At 38.7% G+C, this 13,290-nt stretch overlaps 1 protein-coding gene across 3 annotated transcripts in view; it reads left to right on the top strand.

Moving 5' to 3' along the window:
* Window positions 1–2,379: 2,379 nt before the first annotated feature.
* LOC145670395 (STAGA complex 65 subunit gamma-like) overlaps window positions 2,380–13,290 on the top strand; it is a 44,572-nt gene continuing 33,661 nt past the window's right edge. For 2 of the 3 annotated variants that reach the window (XM_081739022.1, XM_081739020.1), the window contains exons 1-3: window positions 2,380–2,529; window positions 5,662–5,847; window positions 10,333–10,450. In XM_081739022.1, the coding sequence (XP_081595148.1) occupies window positions 5,690–5,847; window positions 10,333–10,450 (276 nt within the window). In that variant the 5' untranslated portion in view covers window positions 2,380–2,529; window positions 5,662–5,689. Of the gene's footprint in view, window positions 2,530–2,857; window positions 3,469–5,661; window positions 5,848–10,332; window positions 10,451–13,290 lie in introns of those variants that run through there. The other variant, XM_081739021.1, reaches the window with a different exon arrangement.

Genomic DNA, 13,290 nt, shown 5'->3' with positions numbered 1-13,290 from the left:
AGGTTATTTCACGGTTTCCCTCAGGCAAATGCTGGGATGGTACGTTCTTTAGGGACCGTGACTTCCTCCTTTCTTTCCTCTGTTCCTTTCCCGGATTTTATGTTCGCCGAGGAACGTCATCTCTCAGTTACATGAAAGGCTGATATAGCCAAAAGTTGCAGCAGGGCCTGAACTCCTGAACTCATTAACTCATTAACGATCGCCTGAACTCCTTAACTACCCAAATCACATAACGTTCACTTAGGCCTTGCAGGAAAGAACGCTGACCCCTCTGACATTGAAATGAAAGAATTAACTTTGCGTTACTAAATCGTTTGCTGTTTATGTAGAGATGCAAGGAATGCATATGTTACATATATGATCCTTACTTTATATCTGACCGAAAAAGAACCCTTTTTGACACATCATCAACACAGAAAGTTTCGAAAAATACAAATCTTCCTGTGTTTATGAAAAAAAAACTTCACCAACAGCCAGTGCCAGAATTGGTACAGAAGTTCACAACAAAATGCATGTCAGAATTCTCTGCAATGTGGCTACTTGAAATACAGGATTCCATGAGCACCTCCAGGCAGCGAATTTAGCAAAGCGTCAGGCAAATTTCGACAAATTTCCCCAACACTCCCACACAGGATTTGCCTAAATAACTCGCGGATCACGGGGAAAACTTTGAAATTCCTGCTTTAGAAAACAAAACTCAGCAGACTATGAGGTTCAATATTTCACGAACTGCACGCCGATCTTGTTGCGCGAAATGACTTTATGCATTCCCTAGTTACTTAGGATACAGTCAGAAATTACGGTTTGTGTTTTGATTTTATAAGACAAATCATTTGACTGGAAAGATGTTGATGCTAGGACCTGAATTGACTTTTCTCGTCATAGGGCTCAAGAACTGGAAAAAGACCACAGACAAATTGAGAGCATATTTGAAAAGCGAACTCCATTGTCCGAACAATGTCCGTGGAGGCATTCCCAACACAGTTAAAAGTATGCATATAAAATGGTAAAAATTGTAGTTACAAACAGCCATTTTTATCTAAGTAGTGCAATGTTTACTATTTTATTTGTTCTTATCTGTGATTTAAGTATTAGAAAATTTCTGCGCCATACCAAAATCCAGCACAAAACTAGCACTGGATTAACTAATCTTAAAGATGAAAACCAAGTTGCTTCTCATAGTTGGAAATTTTATCCTCACAAAACTGTTTACAGTTGTATATTATTATTATTATTATTATTATTATTATACATCCAAATCCAATTATAGCTACATTACGAACATATATTCGTATTAGCTTACCTATGTTACATTCTCGTGCCTATTTTCAAGACAGTAGTTCAAAATCAGTTTGCCCCCCAGCTGAAAAATACTTTCGACGCCACTGCCAGTTTCTTTAATCAGAACATGTGAAAAATCTTTATGGCATGCTAACTACTTCACGTGCAGGTTTACTTTTGGCGCACAACTCGAAATAATTATTGAAAAATTAGAATTCTTTCACCAATTTCCTTCTTATTGTCTCCTAAAACATTTGTGTTGGGCGGCATGAAAATATCCTAATTGGCATAGATAAAATTCAAGGGAGTCGTCAGAAGTAATTGTTGAAAAACTAAAATTCTCTTTGGATTTCCTTATAAATAAGGCTTCCGGATGTATGTCATATGAACTATAGTGCAAAAGCAAACCAACCTGTGCTAGGTGACCACTAAAAAGCACGAATGTTATCAAACCAAGCCAGAGCAGGGCGAAGCAAGTCGGCCGCTCTGGGTTCGTCTGAAGAGAAGGCGCGTCGACGACTATGGGTACACGTGTAAGAGAGGATAATTGAAGAAGTGGGTTTTGGCCAAGGTGCGAATTTCAATAGCACTTGTCATGGTTTCATACTAGTAATACTCCACTTACAAACATAAAACACAGCTTCTGTGCACTGTGCAGAAATACACCGCCGGTGGAAAATAGCATCCAATAGAGTCATATTTCGTATGCACTCACTTGTATTGATTTTATAGTAGTAATCCCACACTTTCAAACCTAAAATACAGTTGTATTACTTTGTATAAATCTGTAACCTGAAGAATTCTGTTCCTTATAAATATGTCTTTTCATACAAAGTATTGAATTTTACCTGCAAATCTTCCAAAATGTGGTGCGCCGAAACTACACCAGGTACCTATTTCAAATCATACGTTGCGTTGACGCAAACTATTTATGTAATATGCCCGCTAGGAGTCCGCAAGAGAGTGAAATGGTACAAAAGTAAAAGTTCCTTCGCTAAAATTGCATAGAACTAAGCAACGCAGCATGCAAAATAAAATTTAATAATATAACTTTTATGAACCTCTTTCCTTATGGATTTGCGTCAACGCAACGTATAATATGCTTACTAAAAACTAGAGGACAACAAATGTGCAATCTATGAAAACAAAATTGACAATCAGGTTGCGGAGACACGACGCTGATACGAATTGATTGCATTGCATTTGAAATCTACATGATTTGAAATGTGCAAAAATTGGTTCTATTTGGTTAGTATATAAATAGTATTCTTTTAAGTTGTTCTAAACAGTGTAATATGTTTCTATTATAGAATTGGACGCACTATTTAGAAAGTACAGCTGACACATTAAATCGAACAAGGCTTTATTCCCCTTAAAAATATTAAAAACAACGGTAAAAGTCATGGATAAATCGAACTTTTGAATCTTTTGTTTGGATAAGTCGAAGCAGGAAGGCGCGCACTCACAGGGGTCCATCGGGTCCGCGTGCGCGCGCACACACACACACACACACAAAAATAGACAAGGTAGTGACAATAACATACACCTGAGCGGTTTACGCAGTTAAAGTTCCCAAGAACAAAAGACAGAAAACAGCGGCCCTGAGGGGTTTTAATCCGCACTCACTCGCTAACGCTTGCTCTGCAGTACCAGGTGAATCAGGAACAGCATCAACATTAGTGAGAAAATATCTATGTCAACAAGGAACTGCAATTAATCAGTGACAACCTGTGAATAATACTAATAGTGATAGGATATAACTGGCTTGTCCAAAGTAAAGAGTTAGCAAAGAACTTCTTATCTCAACATGCATTTATACAGTTTCTCAATTATCTGGGGGTAACTCTTTCGGCAAGGCAGTGATATCCTGTCAGCACATAGCATTGCGAAACTAGCGTCAGCGAGTAAAGGCGGGTTAGAGCCCTGCAGGGCGCGTTGTTTTCTGTCTATCCTTCTTGGAAACTGTAACTATAATTGCGTGAACCGGCTCAGATTAATTGGTTATTGTCACTGCCTTGCCAAAAGTAAAGACTTGCCGGCAAGTTCGACATAAAACATGAATCAACTTGTGCTAGGTGGCCACTAAAAGCACGAATGCTATCTAACGGAGTCAGGGTAGGATCATAGCATGGCAGTTCTAGCGGCTGTGAGAGGGTGCGTCCGTTGGTAGCAGGCGCTTCGGCGGCGGTGGGTATACATATAAAGGAGGATAAAGTAAAATGAAAAAACACTTTATACGCCATAAAATGCGTGGCTTATGTGTTGCACAGCTTTGGGGGAGATACTATTAAAAAAGTGCCAAATGTTATCCAAAAAGGTACCAAAATGTACTACAGTAGGTTAAATTCGATTAAGTTTGGTTAGATCTTCCTCTTCTTTTCTGTAGTTTCAGTTCGTTTCCACATTTATGATAAACTGTTCGCCTGTTGAGTAGACCATGCCTTTCACACAATTTCAACAACTGACACTCCATATTTTTGTATAACAATAAAACAAACACGATATGTCACAATCTTGTAATTTACGCAACATTTCCACACTCTATTCCCATAAATCATAACAAGTGTACCTCTCCGCCCAATAGTCCCTTCCGCCTCCATGTATAATACCGTTTACAACTTCTAAAACAACTAACAACAACACATATTTTCTTAACTTCGACTATTCCCCTCACCTTACTTTCACTGACTCTTCCTCACAAACCAAAATAAATTCTTCAATTCATCTGGTAAATTTTCTAAAATTGGTTCGACGATACAGCAGTTAACCCTAAGCTAGCGCAGGTCAGCGGAATAAATGCTCTGCAGAGTGACGCTAAACTTTAATAAAACAAAGAATTATCCGTTCAATGTAAGTATTTCAAGCGTAGTACCTTCTGTGAAAGCCTTATTGACGTAGAATAGAGGGGATAGGAAATGGAGATTAGAAATGAAGTTTTGTGATATGCAGTAGGTATCTATTTCTGAATCATCACTCTAGCTGTGTTATATTTAATGGCATCAATTGTTGAAGCATAAAAGTGAAACTAGGTACACAAGTATGTTAAATATATGGTATGCTTGACTAAGGTTGCCATATTCCTCCATGAAACACAGGGAGCGCGAATTTCCCCTTCCCTTAAAAATAACATTTATCTTGGCATTTTTATATGTATTATTAATGTTTCTTAACGTAGAATTCAAACACATGAGCTCGAACCTGAGTCTCCTACACGCGATTCGCGTGCTGACCATATAGCTAGTCATAGCTCTGCTTCCCATTCGTATTCTACATTGCAAGAAAATTGGTGGTTCAGTCTCAATGGATTTGTTGTACGATGGATGTTCATTGTTTTCGTCACGTGCTCGAAAATTTTTCTTCGGGGAATTTAAAAAAATTGGCGGATTCCAAAATGTTAAAGAAAAAAAGAGAAATAAGATAAGATGACAAATCTTTCGTTTTTTTTTTTTTTTTTTTTTGTGTGTGTGTGTTTGTGTCTGTGTCTGTTCCACAGATTGCTGTTCAGCAGATACTAGCAGCTGTTTCGGTACTAAAAGCTGGTTAGGTAGTGTGAATGTTTTTGAGGATTTTCCTGATTAGCATGCTAATATTACAGTACTTAAAAATATATTGTGAGAATAACAAACTAACATTAATATTTGTTACATACTTTTTTTTTTTTAGTTTAACGTATACGTATTTACTATGTATTATTTGTAATATATGAATTAATATGTAGATTGGTTACAGCATTACATTATACTATAACAGTTTTTACTTCAAAATACCTTTTTCTTAAGTTGGTCACTTTTCAATGCGAAAATGAAATGAAATCTTTAAGTTTTACCTCCCGCGCTTATACCGGCTAGGTTAAAGGAGACGGTGATGATAAGAAATGAGTGAAATGGTGGAAGGAAACGGGAAAACCCGAGAAAACCCACGTATACGGTGTTTTTCTATCACAAAGTTCACTTGGCGCGAGCTGGGATCGAACCAAGGACCCCAGGTACCAAAGGGGCCATGGTGGCTCAGTGGCAGAGTGTTCATCTCTCGTGCGTCGGGTCCTTGGTTCGATCCCAGTTCGCACCAAGTCAGCTTTCTGTTGAACAAACGCCGTGTGTAGGGGGTTGTCTCGGGGTTTTTCCGTTTCCCCCACTTTCTTCATTCCACCAATTTTACACATTTCTCGTCACCATTGTCTCCTTTAGCCTGGCCGGCATAACTGTTGGACATAAAACTTCAAGATTTCATTTCATTTTCCATTTAACAGAGGTGAACTACCACTGAGTTACCACGGCCCCCACACTTTTCAGTGGGTTCAGTGGTGGCCAACATAAACAGGTTTCACTGTATATGATTGACATATTTTGTAATTGTTTTATTTTAATTATTTCTTTTTAGATATAATTGATATCAAGAGGCGAATTGCATGATGATTTCCACGAAGCACTGGGGTGAAATTACACCTCCAAGACGGCCGGAAAGTGCCGTACAATTAGGGGTCGATGATTGTCTTCCCGAAAGGCTTATGACTGAATCCTTGAAAATATACCCTCCGTGTGGAATGATAGAACAACCTGCGAGACCGTAAGTATTAATAGCTGGGAACTTTACATTTTAAGCTTGGTAAAATTGAAATATATCGTTTCTCTATGGACGTCTTCTATTCATATGAAAAATAACGTTTTCTGAATTGCTTATACAAAACAGAATGATTATTCAGTAAGCGTGATTTTTTTTACCTGCATGATGTGTATATGCAAATTACGTAATTCCCAAAAAGGAAAATTGTGGTGGGAATATCTGAAAACTCTTATTAACTCTATGACATATGGAACCCGGAGGCTCAATGCCACGTTCACAAAAGCTCTCCATTGACTTCTGTTCTTAACCAACTGGATCCTGTTTCTACCTTGTATTCCTATTTCTGCGAGATCTGTTTAATATTATCCTCCCATTTGCGCTTTGATTTTCCTAAGGTCGTTTCCCGATTGGTCTTCCAGTTAAAACTTTGAAAGCGTTCCTGCTTTCTTCCATTCTGGGTATGTGACCTACCCACCTAAGCCTCCTAGACTTGATGACCGTAACAATGCTGTAAACGGTATAAATTATGCAGTTTCTCGTTATGAAGTTTTCCCCATTCCCGTTCCTCTTGGGTTCGAATATTCTTCGTAGGATCTTGTCCTGAAATACTTTCAATCTGTGTTCTTCCCTCAGAGTACGTGGCCGTGTTTCGCAACAATATAGTACAACAGGCATGATTATCGTTTTATATATTTTAAGCTTCAAATTCCTCGACAGAAATCGTGTATAATGTGTAAGTCTATGATAATTAGAATAGGAGGATTGTATAGATGATGATCAAAATAATGGGAAAACCTTCAGTTTGCAACGCGTAAGACAAGTTAGCTAGTAATTGTAGGGAACCGGTCAAAACCCCCACAGCCAAAACCCCCACACTCAAGAAATGTCAAAACGCCCACACAAACGGTCATAACCCCCACACAAATGGACAAATCTCCCAAACACACGAACGGTCATAACCCCCACAGCCAAAACCCCCACACTCAAGAAATGTCAAAACGCCCACACGATCGGTCATAACCCCCACACAAATGGACAAATCTCCCAAATACACGAACGGTCATAACCCCCACAGCCAAAACCCCCACACTGGTAATCGGTCATAACCTCCAACGGTCATAACTTCCACACAAATGGACAAAACAGCCACACATATAATAGCAACGGTCACAATCCCCACATAAATGGACAAAACCCCCACACAAATGGACAAATCTCCCACACTCTGAAATGATCCTGGTTGTATGTCTTGCCCTTGTACTTTTTAATAACATTTTTTATTCCACTTAAACCGAAGTTGCAACTATTCTTCTTGCACTGTTTTGTAATGACAGAAACACTAAAGTGGGCGTCGTAAAGAGCCGAAAGAAAGACGTGCAATCACCATATTTTCAGAGTGTGGGGGATTTGTCCGATTGTGTGGGGGTTTTGTCCATTTATGTGGAGATTGTGACCGTTGCTATGTGTGGGAGTTTTGTCCATTTGTGTGGGAGTTTTGGCTGTGGGGGTTTTGACCGTTCGTGCGTTTGGGGGATTTGTCCATTTGTGTGGGGGTTATGACCGATCGTGTGGGCGTTTTGACATTTCTTGAGTGCGGGGGTTTTGGCTGTGGGGGTTTTGACCGTTCGTGCGTTTGGGGGATTTGTCCATTTGTGTGGGGGTTATGACCGATCGTGTGGGCGTTTTGACATTTCTTGAGTGTGGGGGTTTTGACCGTTCGTGCGTTTGGGGGATTTGTCCATTTGTGTGGGAGTTATGACCGATCGTGTGGGCGTTTTGACATTTCTTGAGTGTGGGGGTTTTGACCTAGACCCTAATTGTAACGATGTGTGTACAGCGTCTGGCGTTAGTGGTGTGTTAAGTGATCTTTCAATCCTTTCTCTGCTAACTTCATTTCTTCTTCATCTTTTTATCGTATTGATATATATACAGGGTGTTTCAGATAAAACGTCCAGTGCTTATAAATCTGAAACGGCTGAGAATAAAAAGACGAAACAAAAACTGAGATAGGAAAATGTCACAGGGCGCATCACATGGTGTTGTTGTGGTGACCCCCAGAGCCCTCCTTCAAGGGGACCCAGGGGCCAACTTCAAATTTTCAAATAGGAACATGTATTGAATCATACCTTATTCAATAGTACTTGAAAAACGAAACAACTTTTGTAGGAAACAATTTTCGATTTGGGCCACCGTTTTTAAATGGCCGCAAAAAGTGGGTCCTATATCAGATAAAACGTCCAGTGCTTATAAATCCGAAATGGCTGAGAATAAAAAGATTAAACAAAAACTGAGATAGGAAAATGTCATAGGGCGCATCACATGGTGTTGTCGTGGTGACCCACAGGGCCCTCCTTCAAGGAAGCCCAGGGGCCAACTTCAAATTTTCAAATGGGAACATGTATTGAATCATACCTCATTCAATAGTCCTTGAAATACGAAACAACTTTTGTAGGAAACAACTTTCGATTTGGGGCACCGTTTTCAAAATGGCCGCAAAAAGTCCTGTATCAGTTTGAAGTTGGCACCTTGGGCCCCCATCACGGAGTTTCCTGAGGGTCACCACAACAACACCACTTCATATGCTTTATCATCGTTTCTATCTCAGTTTTTGTTTCATCTCTCTATTCTCAGCCGTTTCTGATTTAGGCCTATAAGCACTGGACGTTTTATCTGATACAGGACCCACTTTTTGCGGCCATTTTGAAAACGGTGGCCCAAATCGAAAATTGTTTCCTACAAAAGTTGTTTCGTTTTTCAAGTACTATTGAATGAGGTATTATTCAATACGTGTTCACATTTGAAAATTTGAAGTTGGTCCCTGGGCCCCCTTGAAGGAGGGCCCTGGAGGTCACCGCAACAACACCATGTGATGCGCCCTATGACATTTTCCTATCTCAGTTTTTGTTTCATCTTTTTATTCTCAGCCGTTTCGGATTTATAAGCACTGGACGTTTTATCTGGAAACACCCTGTATATATATCTTAATCCTAAGTATATATAAAACTACATGAGCTGACATAAATTACTGAGCATTTCCTGTAAGGCTACAATGATTAAATTTGGCACGATTGTAGCTTTTTGGAAAATCGTCCAAATTGAATATTTTTAATTTTTAGGGGGTCTAAAGAGGGAATGAAGAATTTCCTCATGTTATTTAAATGGGCCTTTTTTTGGACCTATAATCTCATGTTTTAGGTACTTAGAATTGGAATAAAAACTTAAAATTCGGTATGCTTGTACGTTTTCGTTAGCACTACCTAATTAAATCAGTAAAAATAAAAAAAATCCAACTTTAGAGTGGTATTAAATGAACTGTAAAATTTTCCATATGTTATTTATATGGGACACCTTTTACCCCCAAATTATTGAGCACTTCCTGTAGGGCTACAACGATTAAATTTGACATGATTGTAGCTTTTTGGGACAAACCCACAGGACAATTGCCAAATGTGAATATTTTTAATTTTTAGGGGTTCTAAAGAGGGGATAAAGAATTTCCTCATGTTATTTAAATGGGCCTGTTTTTAAACTTATAATCTCATGTTTTAGGTACTTAGAATTGGAATAAAATCTTGAAATTCGGTATGCTTGTACGTTTTCGTAAGCGTTACCTAAGTGAATCGTCAGAAATAAAAATTTCCAACCGTACTGTGGTTTTATGGGGAACTGAAAAATCTTTCCTATGTTATTTATATGGGACGTCTTCTATGCTCCAAAATGTTTAGGCACTTCCGGCATGATTAGAATGATGAAATTTGGCATGATTGTAGCCTTCCAGGACTAACCGACAGGAAAATTGCCAAAAGTGAATATTTTTAATTTTTTACGGGTCTAAAGAGGGATGAAGAAACTCCCATGTTATTTAAATGGGCGTTTTCTTGGGATACAAAATCTTATCTTTTAGATAGGTGAAATAGGAAAAGAAACGATACAATTGTGGGCTCAAGAGGTGCGAGGCCAAGCAAAGACAGTGTGTGGGGGCGAAGCTCCCGGATGGGCAAAATCAGGAAATATGAAGAGCAAGTTCACGAAATTCACTGTTGATGCAAAGGGCGAAAGATAAGAAATGCAAGGCCGTAGGCCGAGCAAACTCTGGAGCCTGGGGGCGGAGCTCCCAGCTAGCCAAGGGCTAGTATATATATATAAAGTTTAACGTCCCACGATTATGCATTGAGGCTAAGAGAAGCGGTGTTGATGAGAAGGATGATAATGATTGAATGAAGGAAGTAGGGGAACCTCGAGAAAACCCACGCACACGGTGTCTGTCCACCACAAAACTCACTTGGCGCGGACTGGGATCGAATGAGGGAGACCACGCACTAGAAGTGAATGCTCTACCACTTGAGCCACTATGGCCTTCACCAGAAAATAAATAATACTTTTATGAAACATCAAAACCTCATTGATCCGTATTTATATCCATAAAAAACTAACAATGCATAAACATCTGCTGTTTTTTGACATGCGTTTATTTATTTTTTCTTCCAGTCTTCCAAGTAACTATACCGAAATGGACAACACAATTGTGCACACGATTCTTCTAGTCCAGCACGCAAAGAGAATGAGAGCGTTACTGCGAGCGGCAAAGATTCAAGCGGATCCAAACGTAAGTTCTGTATTTAAGCGTCTGATTGTAATGCAATTGCTTTCTTTCAATAAAAATCATCTTTGCGAATTAATAAGTATTTCTAATGATTTATTTTTGTTGATTTGAAAGCCCAAATCTTGTGTTGAATGTTTCTATGGTCTATAGATAATTGTTGAAGTGATACCTGATTCAGGAATATTGAAATTCCACCCCGGAGGGGATGCTGTGGAGAATTCGGTATATCGGCCCCTGGATTTTCTCGGGGTTCTCCCGTTTTCTCCCACTCTTCATTCCACCGTTTCATTCATTTCTCACTATCTTGTCCTCTTTTAGCCCACCCGGCATAATTGTGGGACGTAAAACTCAAAGATTTCATTTCATTTCATTTAAGGAAGAAAATGCGATGTTATAGAGCCAGGCATTTAGTCTTTGAAATCTGCCTTGAGTACCAACGCCAGTTTCAATCCTGAGCCCAACCATTACTTAGCGTGTTTGGTTGTTAATTTTCAAAATACGTCCCCATCCACGAGCAATTTTACGTCATAAGGAAATGTCATTTATTGTTATGCTTAGCCATCTGTATTAAGAATATCATTACTTTTGTAAAACTAATGAATAAGCATCTGATACCAGCATTCGCTACATTTATACCTGCTCTTCCTTTAATTTGCAACTATTTTTAATCAGCTTCACTTATTAATTCTTATTCTGGGTGTCTCAGCTTTGTCTTCGGTCACCTCAGTTCAAACACCAGCTATTTGAATCATCTGGAAACCATCTACCCAAGCTGGAATACGTCACCAATACGTAACAACTTGGAAGTAAAGTACGGGACAAAAATAAACAACCAAAAGTGCCATTATAACTAATGACTATTTTGGTCGTTTATTTGACACGGTGGTAGAGCGCTTACCTCTGGTGCGTAGGACCCATGGTTCGATCCCCGTCCAAATATATCCGTTGGGGGCGCGGTGGCTCAGTGGTAGAGCGTTTGCCTCCGGTGCTTGGGGTCCCTGGTTCGATTCACTCATGTCTCATCATCGCCGTCTCCTTTAGCGTAACCGGCCTAACCGTGGGACGTAAAACTTAAAGATTTCATTTCATTTTAATATCTTGTCCGTGGATTTTCTCGGGATATTCCCGTTTTCTCCCACACTATATTCCACCAATTCTTCCATCATCATTCACTTGCGTTGATCATTGTCTCCTTTAGCCAAAATGGCATAATCGTAGAACGTTAAACCGAAAGATTTGATTTCATTTTTGCTCTTGTATTTTTGTTCTGTACTTGACATCGATAGGATTGTCCTGAAATAAGTTTTCTAACCGAGGGTAATCATGCGACTTAGCAGCTCGATCGCCGTCATCAGCTCTGCGTGCGAGAGATTACGATGTGTCATCGATTGTCACCGTGTCATCCAGTTTGAAACTCGAGATTAAAGCCCGACTCTGCTACACGAAAATCTGTGATGACACCATGGGGTGATAGAAATGTTCACTACGTGCGAATAAAATATACGATTTTACGTGACGAACCGAATTATTAAAAACTCTTTGCATTCATTGATTAGTTCACGGACAATTTTAGATTGTGATGCAGGTGCTCCAAGAAGTTTGATGACAGTATTTAGGTGCTTGGAGTTATACATTGTTGGAGAACTTAGAGATTTTGTTGAGATAGCCACTTACAATGTTACTTTTATTTTCTTTTTAATGCAGTTTACTTTTTATTTTCCCAAGTACTTCAGAAATATTTTAGTCATTCTCCCTCTTTTTGTACCATTACATTGTCATTCCTTATTTTGTTTACATAGTGGAGTATGCTGCAGTTTCGTATTTCTGTAGTACCTGTCGTCTTTTGTTTTGATCCCGTCCACTTATTATAGTTTTAGTTCAACCACTCACCCAAATCATAAACCTGATTTTCCAGAAAATTCTTCATCACTCTCTCCCCCCCCCCCCCCCTACACACACAGAATTTGAACAGCAGTACCTAAATATTACAACTTGAATGCGATAATTAAGTGGTATGTGATTGCTTGCGCAACCTTGTATTTTAAGAGCTATCGCAGTTCTCCGTGTCATATGTGTTAAGGGGAAAAGGGAACCGACACATTTCGATTCTTATTTTTAACAGGATGGCGGAAACCGGGAAAAGTCAGTGAATTTAAAAAGACCAGGAATAGTCAGGGAATTTCAATTTGCTAAGAATGAGACTTTTTTTTTTTAAAAAAAAAAAAGGAATGAAAATTTGAATACGATGGTAAATATGGTTGAGTGCTTGTTTCTTAATTGGCAGCTTCAACTTGTCTTTTCCATTAATGATGTGCAATAAATTTATCTACTATAATTGTGTACATTATATTTTATTTTCGGTTGTACAGTGGAGTATCATATTGATAAATCATCTACAAAATGCAGTTGGATCAACGATCCAATGGTAAATTCATTTTCGACTCTCATATAATTCCCAATCCTCTTTTTGTTCCCACTAATTTCAATTTTATCGGAGCTTTCTGTTCTGCATTAAATGAAGGTAGCTTATCCCATAAATGAAAAGATTTTGGAATTCGGTTTTTCGTATTTGAACTTCTTTGTTTTCATTGTAATGTATTTTAATTCACAAGAAGTTTATTTCGGAAATGCTTATGGGTTTACGAAAATAACTGGTAAAGCTGCACATTATCGTATGCATTGGGTCAATACTTAGTGAATAGCCGAACAAATTTAATCGTACTCTTGATCCTTAAATGTGGGATACGTATATAGATATCAAAATGTACTTTCTACGTGTGAAAAGATGATGATGATGATGATGATTATTATTATTATTATTATTATTATTATTATTATTATTA

This window comes from Thermobia domestica, chromosome 14, assembly GCF_964235325.1.
Source record: "Thermobia domestica chromosome 14, izTheDome1.hap1.1, whole genome shotgun sequence".
Classification (NCBI taxonomy): domain Eukaryota; kingdom Metazoa; phylum Arthropoda; class Insecta; order Zygentoma; family Lepismatidae; genus Thermobia; species Thermobia domestica.
This window is presented reverse-complemented; position numbering and strand designations above follow the sequence as displayed.